We start from the raw sequence: 19,606 nt of genomic DNA, 5'->3' as shown, positions 1-19,606 counted from the left end.
CCCTGCGGCCCCACCCCCCGTGCTCTTTGACCTATAGTGGAGGCCTGGCTGAGCACAAACAGTGGTCGCTCCCTGAAGCCCCTCCGCCAGCTCCACCTCTACCGCGGGCTCCTGTTTCACTCGGGCCAATGAAAGGGCCTACTGTAAATAACGGGGGCCTGGCTGACCCCGGCGTTTATCTGGGCCTGAGACCCCTGCATCCATCGTACTGTAACAGAGCCCGCCGCTCACAATAGACTCTCTCATGGGTGTTGGACTCGGGGCTCTCTCCCCTCTGTGCCCACTCAGAATGGGGATTAGGAGGGGAGGGGAAAAAAAAAAAAAAAAAAAAAAAAAAGAAGGGCCCCTGTCAGGTCCTTGGAGGGGGTCAACCCCCTCCAAGCCACCATCCCAACCCCATCCCACAGACACTTTAGCCTTTGTCCCCGTGTGAGACTTGGGAGCAGGGAAGGATGGAGGGAATGCGGAGGTGGAGCTAAAGCCTGAGACCAATCACTCTGACAAAATGCTGGATCAAACTCGCGGGTTGCACACGGCATCAAAGCTCAGCCGGCGCCGGAGCCGCCGAGACGTTTCCGCTCGGCTGTTTTCTTCCTTCTAAAACAATCTGGGTCAGCTCGAGCATCACACTTGTTTTTTAAAAAAAAAAAAAAAAAAAAAAAAAATGTATTTTAGCATGGCTAAACATTCAACACGCACAATTAAATAATTGCAAATCTGGAGAAAAAGGAAAATTTAAGCCATTTAAGAACATCGCTGTCGTGATTTGTATTTTAGTTGATTTTCTGACACTTCACAGTCAAAACGATTTAACGGTGATCCAGGAAAATAATAATATTCAGGTAACTAAAGAAGAAAAAACTGTTAATTGTAGCCTTTGTTTAATTATTCCCTACAATCTGCAATTTTGGGATTTCTCGCGGGCTACGAGCGAGAAGTTCGTTGATAATAAAACGTCTCCAGCCTCATCCTGTCAACCGGTTAGTCTATGAGGAGGGGGGGTGCACACGCTCTAACATACAGAGGAAAGAAGGCAGAGGGACGCAGAAAGATAGAGAGGAAGGTTTTGGGTCAGAGGCTAAGTGAAATATATCCCCACTCTGAGGCATGCAAGAGAGAGGATGCAGGAAGCTGAGGGCCAGAGATAAGGGCGCAGACGCGGGATGATAAGCACCCAAACACCTGTTAGGGAAGCTTCAGCACCTCGCCTCAGACCAGCACTTACAGGAGGGTAATAAAACACGAGCGGGGAAGGAAGAGGAGAGAAAAAAAAAAAAAAAAGAAGTGCACGAGAGAGAAAACTGCTGCTGCTGTAACCTGCTTCCCTTTTTCCGAAAAAAAGGTGGGAGTGAAACGCCGCAGAGGGTGTCTGGGCGCCGTCGCACGTATGAAGCGGCGGCTAAACCCTCCACCCCCCACCCCCCCCCATCCTGTTTTACAGCATGCTTAATGGCATATGGCGGGAGCCTACAGCATCATTTGTAAGGTCAGCAGCGAGACAGCGGCGGCAGAAATGATGCTGTTTGAGTCATGACATGTCAGAGCCGTCCGCTTCAGTGATCAGTCCAGGAAATGGAATGGCTTTTTTTTTTTTTTTTTTTTTTTTACTCCCCTCCCCTCTCCCAAACCCCCCTCACCTCTTCTTCTTTTACTATCCCACTCTCGCCTTTCAGGGCCCAGGGACAAACAGACAAACACGAGAGAATCTGGAAACGGTCAAGAAAGACCTTGGAGACACCTGACAGTCGGGCAGTAAACAAGAAAGAGGGGATTCATAAGGTGTCAGGAGGAGAGAAATTCACGGGCTGATTACGGCGGGACGGACTCCTGACCAATTAAATGACTCTCGCCGTCGGATGTCTCCTCCAGTGGAGACTCCAGTCAAAGGCCGTCGCGATAAATTATAAATTTAAATAATATCGAGTGGGAGCTCAAGGATTATTACACGTTAATTTATCATAAGAGAGTTGCTTTTATTCTACAAACAGGTGAATGTCAAACAGACGGACTAAATGTGAAGCATAAATTAGAACCATTAAATTTAATAAAAAACTAATAAATGTAACGTTCTCTGCTAAACATAATGCAAGGATGTAGATTTTACAGGTAAGGACTGAAAATGTAAGAAATATTAAATGAGACGGTGGCGGGTGACCAAGCTAAAAAAATAAATGAATGAAAAAACACAAGTGAAGGAATTTGGACTTCCCTGCCATCCCCGGCATTTGTGTACTTCTTGTGGATTTGTCAATATTAGCATCAAAATGTGACAACTGCTGTGTCTTTGTTTGCTTCTCCTGACGACTCTCTGCCAATCGGATCCGGCTGGAAACACCCACCGCTTCGCCGCGGGCTTTTGTATCAGCTGAAACCCCGAATGAACCGCACCGGGGCGACGTTATAAATGCGCCTCTAATGATACACATATTTATTCCCGGCCTCACTCTGTTTTCAGACATTCTTCCTTTTCAAGCAGACAAATCTCCCCTTCAGTTGAATTCATCCCCCACCTCGCGAGCCGCCCGTATGTGTGTGTGCGTGTGTGTGTGTGTGTTTGCGAGGGGGTCGGCCTATCCATCATCAGCTCTCTGCCTCTCCCGTAATCTCTCTGGGCGTCTTCGGTCAGCAAATACATAAATCAATTATGGTTTCAAGCTTTATGCCATGATTTACCCAACTGATCCCTCCTGGATTACAGCGGAGCTTAAAACGTGTCGGTCAGCGCTAAGGCTGCAAGTCGCCTTGATATTCATTGCACTCCCGCCACGGCGTGCACCGGGCCTCAAGACAGACACCACAAGTATAGATCTGAGGGCGTCTTGAACAGCCTGACAGTCGGCTGGGCTGCTTTGTGATAACGCCCGTCACATCCACCTTAAGCGGTAAAACTTTTATTAAATTGAATATTTCTAGCCCAAATTTCGCCTCCGGTTCAAGGTCTGAGCCGAGCCCTTTGGCTAACCTGTAGAGGTGCGATGAATTTAAATCATCAGCATACTAGCGTTTTGTTTAAAAGGCGCGTGCACAACAGTTTCTTTTTGGGGATTTGGGGGCGAAAATCACTGAATTAAACAACAAAACGCCACCAGCCAGCAAGCTAACATGGTAATTGCATCAGCACTCACTCTGATGATCAATCTTTCAGTGTTGACGCTGAAAATCATTTCGGAGTGATTTCGTACGACGCCATATGTTACGGAAAGTCTTCAAGTCAATTAACATGTCCTCACGACCTTTAACAAAACCATTTGTGGCTCCAGGAAAGACGGCGATCTTCACTCATCAAACGTTATTTTGTTAAGTTTTGATCTGTTAAAAGGTGAACCCTCCAATTCAACGTAAAAAATGCCCGCCTGCCCGTCAGCTTGTTGTGCTTATGGAGTGAATGTGTTTCCATTTAAAAAGAAGGAAAAAAAAGCCGTTAAATGAAGTCATCTGGGTAAGAACCCGCTTGCCAGCGTTCAGTCTAATTTAATCATATTTTACACACTGCTCGACTAGTTCAGCGGCTCAATTAGCGCTGACGTTAGCAAAATTAAGCTACTGTGGCTGCTCTGCATTTCCACTCTAGTTTCCTGAGACCTAGCTCCCTGAGCAGATAGCTAGCACTAACTAGCTAGAGTCCACCTGTGGAGCTACGTGTTCCTCTGAAGAGGTGGATAACAAGCTCACACAGCCTCATTTTCCTACCTGAGGGCTCCTTTGTGACAGGTGATGGTGGAGAGAATGGGGGGTAATTTTTCTGACCAGCTTCTTAGCGTGCTGGTATCACTCCGTTGGGGCCCCTTGCCAATCTCTGGCAAACCATTCAAGTGGCAACAAAGAGGCTAATTAGAAGCTCTCTCTCTGGTAGCCGCGAAGGACTCTGGTTTGATACTTCCCAGGGAGGCTAGGGGGCCTCCGAGGTGGCAGCGGCAGCTTTTTTTTTTTTTTTTTTTCTCCCCTCTCTCCTCACACACCCTCAGGAGCACACTCGGGTTGGCCCTTTGGCTCCGGCGCATTTACTCATTGTAGCCGCCCTCCCTACGGTCCGTCTGAGTGATAGAATCAGAGAGAGGGAACCGACACATCTTCTTTCATGTGGCGGGGACCCGGAGAGGGGATGCTAATGGGATATCGATGGGATTAGAACCCAGAGCGTTCAGGTCCAGGAGAACAGAGGAAGAGCTCCGTGAACCAGAACTAAAACCCACTGAGCTTTAAGGCCAGATCATTCTAATTCTATTGACTTTTTCTTTTTTAATGGGAAAGTTGACAATGACGCATGGACCTTAATACAGTAAGAAAAAAGTCTCCCAAGAGATGCAGATCCGCTAAGTCTAATTTAATAAGTTTTAATAAATAAATAAAACCCATTTATGCACTCTATGTGGAGCAGTTCGCACGCGGCGCATCCACAGAGAGTCGGCGGCGCGACATCTTCCCCTGCCAGCCCTCACAGCGGCTTCTAGGATTAGAGATACACATCAGGAAGTTAAGACCGATAACACATTTGCATGTCACCTGATAACTAGCTGTAATTAGCACTCCCCCTACCACAGCCCCTCAAACACACACACACACACACACAAAAAAAGGAAGAAAGAAAAAAAAAAAACATCCCACACGCTTGCATGGACACACACAAGGCCAACTTCCAGTACAGTATGTTATCCTTCCCCCTCCCTCTAGACCACAAGGCCCCCACGGGGACAAAAGATAGGGGCCTCAGTGTGTTTGTTTCATAGCAGCCCATGCCAGACCGCATCAGCAAAGGCCACGTCTGCCGAGCGCTGTTAGCCACACAGAGCCACACAGAGGCAGCTGGTCGCACCAAGTCAAGCTGCTAACTTTTATTGCACAAGCACCTCCCTCCACTCTTATCTCAGAGAGGGAGGCGATCTAATCAGCTTGCTGATTAGATCGCCTCCCTCCATCGCCATAGCCACTGTCTGGATATTAGAACCCCCACACCTCCCTCTCTTGCCGTTGCCCGTCTCTCTTTCTTTTTTTCCTTTTTCCCCTCCACCCATCTTATTTCCTGGAAGACGAAGAAAAAAAAAAATAATCTGCCTCGTCTTTGCCACCACAAGGCCGCGCGACAATAAAATGCTTGATCCGTCCTAAGGTGTGTGCGCGTGCGCGTGCTTGTGTGCGGACGTGTAGTCCATTCCGCGTGATGTAGCCCCCTGTGTTAAGTCTTTAATCGATACATCTCCCTATCCTGACAGTGAGGACAGAGCCCAGATCTGAGATCAGAGCGATGGCGGTGTAAATCTTTACGGTTCAACCAGAGCCTTTTAAAGCCTGTCTATAATTGGGCCTCAGCCAGCAGCTGCCTCGGCTGCGGCTATCACCGCGGGCCCGGTCAAAGCGCCAGTTCCTCAGGGGCATAAACAAACACCGCACCTCCAATAAGGGCAAAAAAAAAAAAAAAAAAAAAAGCACCTGTGTGAGGATAAAACGAGAGACGATGTGGCAGCCAGACTTGAATAAGCCCTCTGCTGTTGTCTGTGGCTTAGGTGTTTCTTGGAGGGGTGTTTTCGTTGAGTGAGGCTTTTTGTGCTATTGGATTATTACACCAACATGTACTGTACCTCTGAGTGCAAGCCGGGGAGACTTAGCTCACTGAGTGATTTCAAATAGAGGGTAATCCACTGCCATGTAATGGATGCTTTGTTGCCAGGCTGCTTTCAGGAACACGGAAAATGCTTGCACAGTTTTACAGGTTAGATTCAGGAGCCCACCGCTCTTTTAGTTTTAGTCGGGGCGACATCCTGCAGTCAGCGAGGAAGACTCCATCAAGGCTCCGTCATGTCCATCAAACCACACACATTCATCCGCCGTTTGTAAACAAAACACTATTCTGCACATACTACACACCATTAAGGTTATTCAGTTATTTTTGGCACACGGACGTTTATTTTGATTTCTTACATCATTGGCAGCTTTCATTCAGCTGCTACGCACCGAGTCGCATTTATAATATTGTATTTATATGTAAAACCACAGCTTGCAGTAAGTGCCCCACAAGTGGACATGATGGTAATACCAGCCTCTATGGTCAGAAATTGGATGCAGTAGTATTGGCTCCAATGAAACCAGCAGTTTTTTTTTTATTCGACGGGTTTTTGTTTTTACATTAAATTGCACGCCGGCTCTTGAAACTCACCAAAACAATTTCCTGGTGGCCGCCGTCGCAACGAAAATCGGGGGACAGGTCTGTTTAAACGTCTGCCTGGATTAGTGGTTATATCCCAATATAAAAAATAAAAAAAAGAGTCAGAAAACCTGAATTGAGAATGGATGGGGAAGTGGAAGCCGCCACAGCTGATCGAAATGCGTCTGAAACTTTCACAAAAGGTTCACAAGGTTCATTCACAAAGTGGTGACAAATTAAAAGGAAATGATTGTTTTTTTTTCCCTCCAAATAAAACCTGATAGTACTAGAGATAGTCTGAAACCGGCATCCTGTTGCTTAACTCCGCATCGCTCCACTTACACAACTAGCAGCCATCATGGTGGCCATTTGAACCCTATCTGGTGTAAATACACTGGTCAAAATATGCGGTTAATGGTTGATGGTGGCCAACGCACACAGGTGTCAATGTGTAAGGAAACTACTCCCATGCCTTCCACTGGGCTCACCTCAACGTGCAGGTTATGTGTGTGCACATACGCCGTTATCACCTGCAACAAACGCTATGGACTGCTATCTGGGCTCAATCTGCTCTTGGTTTACTAAGAAGTAGTGCCAAGGGTTATCTGTCCCACTCTGATATGCACAGATAAGGGCCTTGGGCCCGCTGTTTAAACACCTGGGGCCCGGGGTATTAGAGCGCCCTCCGTCCCCCCTTTTGCCACAAAAGGAGAGGAAATGGAAGAGCGAGCGCTCGCGGCGGCTGCTGCTGCTGCTGCTGCTGCTGCTGCTGCTGAGGAGGAGTGCGCGCACGTGTGGAGGTTAATGCAGGGGTGATTATTTCCACCGCTCTCACCCCAAAACCCGACGTCCATCAATAACAAACTTAAGCAAAATCAGAGAGGAGAGTGGCAGGAATTCATTGACTTATCCCATTCATTCACCCTCCCCCCCTCCACCCCTCTGAAAGCAACCCAGGCTGTATTATTAAAGAAAGACTCCCCTAACCGATGGTTATCAGTAATGTTTAACGTCTATATGCTGGAAAGGCCGTCCTTTAAATTAGGCTCCCTTTTTTCACTTATGTGATGTACATTACAGCGAGGGTCAATCATTTGCATGAGAATGGACGATTAAGTGAAAGAGATAAACCCAAGGCTAGTTCCTGTGAACTGGATGTTGTGTTTGGAATACCAAGCAGAGGAGGGCTTTTTCTTTCTTCTCTCTCTCTCTCGCTCTCTCTTTTGCCCCATCTCTGCAGAATTAGCCCCCTGCATCATGCACTTATTTTCTCAATGATCAATCGCACCCTTCCCCTGTTGATTATTTTCTCAGTGCAGGGGTTACTAAAATATTGCCGCAATCCCGTCCGCCCGAAGCCCCAACAACGCTCACCCTGAGCTTCCTCTGAGAAATAAATCTAAGGCTTGTCAGATGCGAGGTGATGTGTTGGCCTGCCGGAGGAGAGGCGGAGGGGCGGCCGTGGTCAGGTGGGGACAGCTTAGAGTCAGCGAAACGGCGCCTCGAGCACTTTGGAGTGACTTTTCAATTAGCTCCGTGCGTGAAATTATTTACTTTCTACGCGCTGGATTAAAGAAGTTCTCAAATAGTTGTTGTTGAAATAATTAGAACAAGAATTAAAGTGCAACACGTGCGACGTCGCTGAAGAAAAAACTGATAAGAAAAACAAATAGATGACAATAAAATAAAGAAGAAACTGATATTGACCTTCTCTTTAATTTAATTTTTGTTTCTTATAGTTTCTGTTGGATTAATGTGGCTAATAAAAGTGTTTCGATAACGTCAAGGTAGCAGCTCGCACGTCTTATAGCCAAAATAAAATGCACTGAATCTGGATGAGGTTTTTTTTTTTTTTTTTGTATTTGTGATAAAATCCAGGGCACAGAGGAATGAAAGGGAGCAGAGACTTAAATTTATACAGGAAATGGGCACTTTCTGGTGCATTCATTTTAACATAGAAGCACACACACAGACACCTCACACCACTGACCTGTGCCACATCTGGAAACAATTACACTCATGTTTGACTTGACCTGCCTGCACCAAGTGAACTCTGGGCAACTTTTTTTTTTTTTTTTTTATGCGTTTGTTGCAGGGGCAGCGGTGACCCTGACACAGTGGCTGTGGGGGAATGATGTGTAATTAGTCAGAGGGAACACGACTCCACTTGTCTGAAATAAAACATCTTGCATTCACATCAAAAGGCTCAGACAGCTTGACAGGCAAGCAAAAAAAAAAAAAAGAAAAGAAAAGAAAAAGCACAGACTTGATACGCTATCAAATGACCCACGGCGGAATTTGTGAGGACATGAGCGGCGTCTGAATTATCAAGCATCTCAGGGTTGCGCGGCAAAGTCTTTCATGTGCCGACGGTAAAGCAGACAGTTGATGATGCAATGTTTGATTTCTACACTTCAGGAGACTGTCAGGACAGCACATACAATATTAAACAGTGTCGTGCCGGTGTATCAACCAGCCTAAATTAACCCATTAGTATGCTATGGGGCAAGGAGGGAAGATCAATGCATGAAACGGTTTGGAAATCTCCTTTGATACGAGATTTCCCAGCTTGAGCGAATTGATGAAATTCCTCTTGAAACACAGGCAACCATTTCACACGGCAGACTTTTCTCAAGACGTAGCCTGAGCGCCGAGACACCGCGGCTACATTAGTGGATCTTACACATGAGCTACACCGCACTTAAATGCCGTCGCGAAAGCCCGCTTTGAAAAAAATGTATTATAAGCAGTTCAGAATCCACAGTGTGATGCAGAGACCTCCTTTCAATTTAATGAATAATGAGCGCTCATCACGAAGGCTACACAAACGTAAACACTGAACACACAGAAACTGCCAACGCCTCAAAGCTAAAGGAACCAACTTCGCTACACGTCGTGTAAGATTGCAAACGGGGACACAACCGTGGAGCAAAGCCTATTCTATAATATTTAGTATTTTCTAACAGACGGACTTAGAAAGCGAAGGGCTTGTACTGAAACACTTCAGCTCCGAGACACGCATGCCAAGATACTGGTTCAAGAGTGATGAGATGGGTTATGGGGTTCAAATCCTCAAGTGAACTTTAACCACTGTGCATTCCTGTTGATTTAAACAAACATTGCAGAGTGAAGACGGTGGCCTTCAAGGTAAGTAAAGGCCTTCAGACAAACAAACACAAAATCCACCAAAAAAAAAAAGTGATGCAAGAGCATTCTACAAGGTGCCTGCAGTCAGCTAATCTAACCATTACAGAGATCGTGTGTTGAAAATGTCTTAGGGTAACTTTTTTTTTTTTTTTTTTGGTGAGATGTCCGGTCCCACAGATTTATTTTTATGAACCGACTGAAATAGCCCTGCGCTGGTTTACTGCCACTCCCCTGTCCTAGAACTACCCCCTTGTCTCAGAGTCCAGGTTCAGCTGCGCTCATTTCGTGGGCTGACCGTCTACTCTAATTATCAAGCTAATAAGGGACCCCCTTGTGCAGTTATGGGAAAGGGGAGGGGAGTCAAGTCCTGGATGAGGGGGTTCCACTTTGGTAAGTGTGTGTGATAGCTGCCGCCCACATCTTGTAAGGTGTGACTAATGGTCTTGGACAATGTTAAGACAGCACTGCTTCAGCAGTTAACTGGGCAACGCTGGCAGTTACTGAAGGAGGGAATCTCTAGACCTGGGCCGTCAGCTGCGCAGAACTGAGGTTTCTGATTGTAAAACAAATTTAAAAAAACGTCCCTTCATACATAAAAGATGTGTTGTTGGGTCATTTTGTTAGTTAGCTTTACTAAGCCAACAAGCCTCAGTATTATCCATAAACCAACCGTAGCCAAAACGTCAACTTTCCACCTATAGCATACATTACTAATCCCCACTAATCTCTATAATTAGGAGGTTTAATTGAGCGGACTTCATTTTCTGCTGCATATAATGCAAGTAATCCATAAATAATCCATTGAAACTAAGTCATGGACATAAAATACAATATAGCTTGATAAGCGGCTCCAAATGACCATACATTTCAAGGACACTTTACACCATTAGCATGCAGTTAGACCAAAGAAAACCTGGCTTACCTGTGCTGCTCCACGGCTTCGTTATCTGGTAGCTCTGCCCCGCAAACATTGCAACGTTCATGCTGGTTCCTGCCATCTGGTTTCATGCCCACTGCCAGCTCCCCGAGCTTGTTGAAGAACTCTCTCTGGATGAAGCTCTGAGGCAGGAGGCCCCCATAGGCACTGAAGTCCATTGACATAGCCAGGGCTGGGGACATCGGGAGAGCAGAGGCCATGGATGCCGGCATGGACATCATAGTATCTGATTTATGATTAACGGGCAGGGAGTACAGCGAGGCCAGATGCTTCTCCGTCATTCCAGACATTGCTTCCAACCCCATCTGGCTGACATCGGCTTGAGGGTCGCCCATGCCCTCCTCACGGACGTAATGCAGCTCGCGGGCACTGGTGATCACGCTGCTCCTGGTTGGCGTTCCGGGACCGTCTCGGTTCCTGTCCTCCCCACTGCGCTCGCCATTGCTGGAGGCACTGGACTCCATGTTGTGAGGGCTCTCGTGGCCGTTGCCACCCATGTCCACTTGCATCATTTCAGTCTTGATCTCAGTCATCAGGTGGTGGGAGTTGCCATGGACAAGGTGTTCTCCACCGAAGCCCTGCTGGAGCAGAGACTGGCCGATGCTCATCAGACTGTCCACGGCAGCTTTGGTGGGACTCAGGGTGGAAACGCCGAAGGAAGTGGAGACAGAGGGACTCTGGTCGACCATGCCGGCCATGGTGGAGACTTGCTGGGTACCTGACAGATAGGAGCTCTCCATGGAATGCTTCTTTGAGTTCTTGGCTCCATTGTGGCCTTTGCGCTCATCATCCTCCTCTGTGCTCCCATCATTAGCATTGACCTCCGCATCATTCTCATCTGAGGACTGGATAGTTTCCAGGATCTTGAGGCATTGCTCTTCCAAGTACTCAATCTCCAGAATCTCTGCTGCATACAGAAGGTCATCCAAGTCCTCCACCTTGGCCTGGAGCGTGGCAGTGTAGGCATACTCCAAAATCTGCTGAAAAGTCTTTGGTGAAAGAAAGTCCAGGGTATAATGCTGGCTGCTGCGGTGGAAGAGGATCTCGAACATTTTGCTGGTGCAGGCTAGCACAGTCCGGTGAGCGTGAAACTCCTGGCTGTCTACCATGATGACCACATCGCAGAGAGTCCCAGCCAGACGCATCTGGTTGGCCTTCTGCAGCAGGGCAGTGGGGTGGTTGGGGTTCTGGAGCTGGATCATACCCATTTTAGTTAAATCCATTGTGTCGATGCAATCCACGAAGCCGACTCATGAGGCTCGCCTTCCCCGCTCAGCAGTGTTTTTAGCTTTCTTTGTAAACAAGATGAAACCTGCGCGGAAAAACAGAACGAAGAAAAATCACCTCAGGTAAATTCTGATGCAACAACAAAGATACTGTGCGGAGAAAAAAACTTATGCTCTTAACACATTCATATCCAACAAGTGCAGTCCTCTTTTCTCCCCTAGTGTGAATGAATGGACGTTGGGTGCTTTTTAAAGAGAAGCAAAAACTGCATTCAGATTCCCCAATTTCTTCTCTTTTCAGAGAGGCATTCATCAGTTACATTTTCAAAATAAATGTAATTAATTTGTCAACAAATGTATTTAAAGCACACATGCTATTTATTTTGTAAATGGCAAGTGTAAAGCCACTGGAGTCTGAAATTGCAAATATCCTGCAGGGATGGTAAACACTCTGTTCAGTGGCATTGTTCTTAAAATCAGCGGAGAGTATTGACTGTAGATTTCTGAAGGGAGACGATTTGTGAGCCGTCCAACAGGCTCATCCTGCATACCAATCAGCCCGACATATGTTACGTTAAAAAGATGTCTCCATTTGGTTATCTGATGGGGATGTACACCAGTTAAACAAGTGTGAATTGTGGGTTTTCACTGCTGCTCGCCTCACAAAGACCGTCAGCAGCCTTTCTGAAATTAAATAGCTTCTTACTCAGTATTCTCATCACAGACGGGAGCAGAGAGCGGCGGCCAGAAATGGGTGGAAAGGAAAGCAGGATGAGGCAAAAACACACAACGCTGCCGCACCACACACCCTCCTCTGCTCCCAGCCACTAATGTTGAAAATCGCCAATGAATGATTGTCCCTGTGACTGCTGTTAACTTCAAGTTATCAGGACAACATGTTGCTCCACCTTAAAATCTATAGCATACTTTGACCCGAGCTAAAATAATAAACAGGGGGGGGGGCTCAAATTAAATAAAGTTCAAGCACTGCATGCACTTTAAATAAATGGCCATCCACAGAACACCTGTGATTCAGCTGTGTCTTTATTATGCCAATTCAATAAACCGTTGCCACTGCATTTACTCTAAATAAATGAGAATGATTGAATGACTACCAGCTAAGTACTTCACTAACCCACGTCCTGGTTGGGCTCACTGATGGCCCTCTTTTATCCACCAGGTTAAGGACAAATGACAGATTTTGTCAATATGGGTCCATCCATTTTATTTATTTATTTATTTATTTATTTATTTATTTATTAAATTTGATTATTTTTATTTCGAGAAGCCTTTATTTCCCGGATTTTTCATTTAAATTTAAAAGAGACTTTTTAAAAAAAAAAAAAAAAAAAAAGAACAGAACAGAAGTTGGGTTTCTTTTCCTTCCGGCACAAATGAGAACAATACACAGAGGCACCTAAGAAAGAGGAAATATCAACAGCCTTCCAACTATCAGATCACTTTTTTTTCCCTCTCTTAAACGACCGATAATCCCCAAGGCATGCATGCTCACTTCAGAAACCAACAGACAGACACGCTCGAATCACAATATTCAGGGGGCGAATGATGATGGCATCTATTGTTTGCAGTGAAAATAATCCTGGCGGCTTTTGGAGAACAGGACGGTTTGTCTTTTCGGCACGCTGACAAAATCGATACATAAGGATGGTAATGAAACCACAGGTTCTCCCCTGACTGAGATCGGCCCCCTCCGCCAACAGAGATCATGCCTAAAACCCGACATTACCTTTATTACAAGTGTGCCAATAGCTCCGATTTATGGCCCCGTAAATGATCAATGCTTGTTGCGCTCTGAGGGTTATCAGCCGAGCTGGGCTTTCTTCACTGGGACGCGATGTGAAGTTGCTGTTTGGAGACTTTGTCTGATCTCTGTTGGAAAAGGACGGGAGCTGCGTGCGTCTAGACGGCGTTAATATTGGCCAGCCGCAGCAGACAAATTATACACCGCGTTATGCATTATTCAAAATAGAACGCGCTACACTAAAGTACATCAAGCCAGCGGAGGTTTTCCTTCCCTGGAGGGCGATATGGATCGCTGACAATAACCACATTAGGCCGACTTCACAGAAAGGCAGCATAATCAATCCGATCACGAGTTGTCTGCCGTAGCGCGCCTTGACGAGCCAGCCACAACAAGAACAAACAGCGTTCAATATTCCACACCACGAGCCACACTGACAGACGCGAGCGTGGTGAGAGCGAAACGGTACGGCGTCTCTAAGAGGGGGGGAACAACCCGAGCTCGCTGGGAGGAGAAAAAAATAAAATAATAAAAAAAAAGATATAATAAAAGTGAAAGACAGCGGTCGGGATCCCTCACCGATTCCAGCCAGCTCTGCTCTGATCAACGCGCAGGTGGAGTTTGTTTGAGGCTGGGTGAAATACTCTAACAGTGCGTCGGAGCAGTTAAGGAGAAGAGGGAGGCATGGTCTGGAGAAAGCTGCCTGAATAATGAGGAGAAACAGTGAAAGGGGGGGAAAGAGAGAGATCAGACAGACCCGATAACAAATCAATTTGCCATTGCATCTGTTACCAGTTCCCCACCTCACAGTGTGGTGCGCGTGGTACGGCGAGCCGATCATTGACAACCAATCAAACGTGTAGTTGTCTGTCAATCAATTGCGCTGTGACTGCGAGCGGGGGACTGGATTTGGGTCTGTTTCGTGCTTAAAGACCAGTGTGTCCTGTCCTCACCGTGATGTCCTCGCGGCTAAACGAGCCACGCTGGTGCGTCTGGGGACACAAGGACGGGCAATAAATAAATAAATAAACAAACAAACAAGCGAATAACCTCCATCAAAACGGGGCGAACGCGATTTCTCCTGCGAGAGTCACACGCAGCGAGGCGTCATATGTTGTCTGGCTCCCGGTGAAGCAGCCAGACCTCACGTCCTCTGACTGCGATCTCCAGAATACTAACCAGACCGAGAGGGGAGGGGGTTACGTCAACCTTAACATCTCTACAATAGGCTACGGTGCGTTAATGCAAACTTCAACACCTTGCAGCGCAATCAGGTACACGCTTGTTTTCATCCACAACTCTGGTGCGCGGGTCCAACTTGCGTGCCAAAGTCGCGTTTGCTGTTAACTTCAAGCATGAGGTTGAACGGGGACACGCTAAGCGTCCCTCAGCGCTGTAAATGCATCAAAACATCCATGTGGTGAATGAAAGTACACAGAGAAAACATTGGCAGACGCATGCAGAGTAGCGGGTCTGGCACTTGTCGCCGGGAAACTGCAGCAGCATTTAGCCCGGATTGGTACTCACCTAAGTTGCACGTTTTGATTCCGTATAGTGTAGGGGGATTGGGGCTACAGCATAGTAAGGCAGTTCGCAGTACCCGCTCTCTCAACACGCACTAACTCCTTTCTTCTCTCGCCTTAGCAAATCAACACGGCGCTGACGTCAACGCAGCCAGTCAGCCAGACGAGCAGCCGGCGCTGCGCTCCAGCCCATACAAACACTGAGAAAGTGAGACACCTAGGGGGCTGTCTCATGTCAAACGGCTGTGTTACAGTGTGGCAGTGAAAGGTGAGCGACACTGCCCTCCCTCCAGCGGTTTGAACGCACATGCAGCCTACAGTTATGTTCCGACTCGGGCCAGGGGCTGACTTAATGTTTCTGCGGCCGTACAGAGAAAAAAAATAAATAAAAAAATAAATATAAAAACAAAAGGGGGACAATACATTTCATCTACAAAAGAGAGCAATGGTACCTGGGAGGAACTACACAATCCACTTTGACAGAATTAATATTTAAAGACACTGTATTTTGATTATTTAAAAATAATCTAATTATGCAAAAAATTGTCAGAGGCTGTGTTAGGCCCCACGTTTCCATTTTTTTTTTTTTTTTGTATTTTAAACAGAGAACTACCACTTATTTGGTCATTTGTTTCTTTGTATTTCTTTTTTTTTGTAATTATGTGGTATATGAGACCTGGACACGTTACAGCCCCCGGGTCATATAAGGCCCCTGGTATTATTACATGTTTTTGATAAATTTGATTGAATAAATGTAATTTCTTGGAAAGTAACCTCGCTTTTCCATTGCTTAATCCTAACAGTTACTCTTACCAGTCGCAGTTTGTCAAAACAATACAATTTAGTGCTTTTTACAAAGAAGTGAAAACAATATTACGTAGAATTGAGTTCAGCCTATTGCCACGGCCCTCCACAATATTTGCTGCTTCTCGTGGGGCCCCTTAGGAAAAATAATTGAGCTCTATGTGGTATGAGAGCCTCACATTTGTTGCATTGCTTTGCTGGCCTTTCAAACTCTTACCCAATGAAAAGACTGAATCTCCTGACCGACATTTATTTCAGGTAGGAGCTACACACCGGGCCTCCATATTACTACAGTGGACAACGGTGAACTCTTCAGTCAGTTTGGTCGCGAAATTAAATTTATTACTGTGATTTCAACGCAAGGCACCGCATTTTATGTCGATCTTGTGTTCAGTAACACCGATCCGACTTAGATAATGTTTAAGAATCAAATGTCGTGTTTGTGGCTCAATAGCAGAACAGCTCATTTTAAAATGCTGACACTAATCTGAAGAAGACCATGAGATGATGAATGGAAACCACTGGGCGGCTCTTTTCTTCTTTATAAAAACTACATAAATGATGAATGCGGTGAAAGACTCTTAGCCAGATGGTTTTGAAGAGTATTTCCAGCCCTTGATCGCTTTAATTCTCCCCATTGACCAATGAGAATGGCCGCAGTGTATGGAAAATCTCATCATTATTTATTTTATTTTTTCGCATTAATAAAACTCTTTGAGTCTTTCGTAGTAAAAGCACACTTTAGAGCTTTTCTCTGGTATAAACGTGATCGATTTTTTTGCCTTAATGATGACCAATCACAAGGGGGAATCTTTTACTGATCATTTTATCTCCCTATATTTTTAAATGCGTTGTTATGTTGCCTTTAAGTGCTCTATGTGAGCTCCTGCTTTCCTTAAGTTAAAAACTGTATGACATTTAGAAGTTGGAAGTAAGAGAATATGTGCGCGGCGTGTATCAGTGTTCGACACTTATGTTTTTTCTCAGATCTGATTAGAATTCGTAATCTCCAAACTTTTTAACTGGAGTTCACTCTGAACTACTGAAAGAATCTCAACATCACGGTGCATCTTTTTGTGCAGACATTCAAGGTTTTGTTGTTGCTGGATCCAAGTAACCTTGGTTGTCATTATATTTTCTCCAAAACAACATCATATTTTAAGTTCAGCGTTTCTGTTAATATAATAAACTACACAACAGTTTGCAGCCAAGATGAACTGCGTGCATGAATCACTTTGGCTGATGGTTCAGGTATCATCTCAAAGGGGAAATGATGAACGGAACACATTCGCCTTTAACGAGCATTTCTGAGCTCTTTGAATATGAGAGGAGTCGGGTACAACAGACTGGCGGCGAGGCCAAGGAGCTGGGAGGACCTTGTGGTCTGCACTCATGAGTTTAGTCACCTTCTCGCCTCAGGTTCACATCAACACTCCACTGATAAAACGGTTCCAATGGACAAGTCAGGTCAGAGTATCTTTCAGAGGGAGACCGGGGTCATTCGGTGTCTGCAACAGATCACTCAGCGAGTTCTATCGCTCAGCGGCTGACAGACCCCCCCCCCAGTGGGTGGTTCGCTGAGGAGGAAAATATTAATATTTAGCAAAAGAAGCCAAAGAATGCAGCTCGATCCGCGTTCTGCAGCTACGCGACGAGCTGACTCTCATTCGAGCAGTTCAGCTCCACTATTAAAAATCTTCAAGGATGCAACAAAGCCCGACTAAAAGCTTTCAGCTGCCTGTCGTGTTTTGCTCCGCAGTGGTCATCCTGACTCATGTCACTCCTCGCTTTGAGTTTATTTTCCCATGGACGTAAGTGCCCATAAGTAGCAGCATCATTAGCTTCTTTATTAAACGCCAATTCCCTCGAAACGCCGTCGAAATTCCCTTCTCGTAGTGATTGGATCGTAGGTGGTCATGAAAGTGTGAAAGTAAGGCTTCCAGATCAATTAATTGTTGTTCTAATGAACTGTATTTTGGAACCAGAGCAAATTAACGGCTTTGGTTTCGGGCTGAAAAATTACAAAAAGCTCATTTCAATTAGGGAACAGCAAAACTAATTCAGGCGAACACGTGTTCAGTTTTGATACGAGGTTTAACTTTTTTACCTAAAGCACATCCTGCCGCGATTTCGGAATTCCGCCTTCAATTATAAAATAGCAACAGGTTCGGGTCCTTGCATCAGATTGGGAGTAGGCGCAGAGTTTATAGCTGATTCAAAATGGAAAGCATAGGTTTGAAGAGGGCTTTCAGGGAAATCTCATTTCCTTTAAAATACAGTGGTGCTCTGGGAATTTTTAGATTCATCCGGGCACGGATCACAGAGTGCTTCATTACCTTTGAGCTGCGTGCTGTGCAGGCTTACCCAGGGATAAAGAAAAAGGCACTCCCTTAATCTGGCAATAATCCACCGTTTTACTGAGGGAAAAGAAGATGAGGGCTAAATTATAAAAGCCAGATCATCACTTCACTTTAAAATTAAACCAAGAGTTAGGAAAAAGATGCCGGGGAAAGGCAGCTTTGGTTTTTGAAAATGTGACCATTAACTGTCAGTGAGTCAACAATGCAGTGCAGGGGTTGGTTATTTTCAGAGAAAAATGCACAACCTTAATAGTTTTTTTCTGTGCGGAAAGAAGGCGATCCACTCCAAAGCAACGCCGGCGTGATTTCCATATTCCACTGCGCTCTACTTAAAACTACAAACAACAAAACTTGGATATGCATAATAATGACAAATGAGTGAGAGTTGAATTTATCGGTGCTGCTCTCTCTCTCTCTTGAAACAACCGGCGAGGCTTAGCTCACAACAAGTGGTCTCTCATTACCTTTTTATGTTAATTAGCTGTTTATTCATTTACAGCATACTCGGGAATGTGATAAAGTCCATTCCCCACTTTAATACTGAGAATAATTAAAGCATCCACACTGGAATTATCAACCTGAATTACTGTATGTCATAGATGTGTGCAAATGAAAGGCCAAGAAACAGGGTCGACTGGCAGTAATTATGGTTGAACAGTCGCCAGGCTGTGTGGGTATAAATCGATATATTAATATCAAGTACTCCAAACTGTTGTTGATGTCAAAAAGCTGCTGCGTACGTACCACACTTTATCTCACTACTATAAGCACAGGTCCTGCAGTGTGTTAGGACTGACCGCTTTCTACAACAGCCTGCTGCTCTAAATGCACACAAATCACACAAATCTGTGCCCCTCCACCACTGAAAATAGTCCCTGCTGCCTTTTTTTTTTTTTTTTTAAACATAAAATAAATGTATGAAGTCCAAGCTTATTTACAGACTAAGGCAGTAATGGCTTGAGAGTTTTTGTTGTTTTTAACGGCATCTGTTGCAATGAAGGATAAAACAGTGCAATAATCATTTACATCGTTTATGGTGTAATTATTTTCTTTTTCTTTTTAATGTTTCATGTTTTCTCGTGTTCTGCGCCGATACAGTAGGCGATTTTAACTATTTATTTACTGCATTGTTTAACCTGTTAATGGACTGTTCTTGTTTTACTGTGTTTTAACAGTTACGCGTTCTTCATCACCGTGAAGCTTTTTCAAAAACGTCAAAAGAACAATGAGTTTGTCCATTCTGGTGTAAATAAGTTGCAAAGCTGGCTAACAGTTCTGTCATAAAGGAAAATATTTTAGGTTAAGATGTATGCAGCTCTGCTGACCAGAAACCCCCCATTGTCTGTGTAACGTGTAGGCATGGCGCTTGGAGGAGGTGTGTGTGTGTGTGTGTGTGTGTGTGTGTGTGTGTGTGTGTGTGTGTGTGTGTCGGGGTGGGGGGGGGCTGTAGGCCCCACACAGTGGACCTTTGTGAAACTCTGCCCATGCAGCCAGACTGAATGGACTCTTTTTTTTCACTTGTGTAAACCTGGGGGGCGTCTCCGGCACTGAGGCCACGCCTCTCCGACCCCTGATCCCCACCTCTGACCTTTAGCTGGATTTGGTCGGGAGGGACTTTTTGGTCCCCATGTGCTCCACGAGCGAAGCCAAAAATGACTCAGTTGAGATCTTAGTTTGACCTCTCAAACTCAAACGCACAAACGCATAT

At 45.5% G+C, this 19,606-nt stretch overlaps 1 protein-coding gene across 2 annotated transcripts in view; it reads right to left on the bottom strand.

Annotated features, from left to right (window-relative positions):
- zbtb16a (zinc finger and BTB domain containing 16a) overlaps positions 1-14,889 on the bottom strand; it is a 135,142-nt gene extending 120,253 nt beyond the window's left edge. The window contains exons 1-2 of one of the 2 annotated variants that reach the window (XM_047606257.1): positions 14,739-14,889; positions 10,209-11,535 (exon numbers count right to left, since the gene is read on the bottom strand). In XM_047606257.1, coding sequence (XP_047462213.1) covers positions 10,209-11,446 — 1,238 coding nt within the window. In that variant the 5' untranslated portion in view covers positions 11,447-11,535; positions 14,739-14,889. Of the gene's footprint in view, positions 1-10,208; positions 11,536-13,790; positions 13,915-14,738 lie in introns of those variants that run through there. The other variant, XM_047606258.1, reaches the window with a different exon arrangement.
- Between the last annotated feature and the right edge of the window lie 4,717 nt (positions 14,890-19,606).

The sequence above is a fragment of the Mugil cephalus genome, chromosome 15 (genome assembly GCF_022458985.1).
Source record: "Mugil cephalus isolate CIBA_MC_2020 chromosome 15, CIBA_Mcephalus_1.1, whole genome shotgun sequence".
Classification (NCBI taxonomy): Eukaryota; Metazoa; Chordata; class Actinopteri; order Mugiliformes; family Mugilidae; genus Mugil; species Mugil cephalus.
The sequence above is the reverse complement of the archived record's forward strand: the minus strand, read 5'-3'. Positions and strand labels throughout refer to the sequence as shown.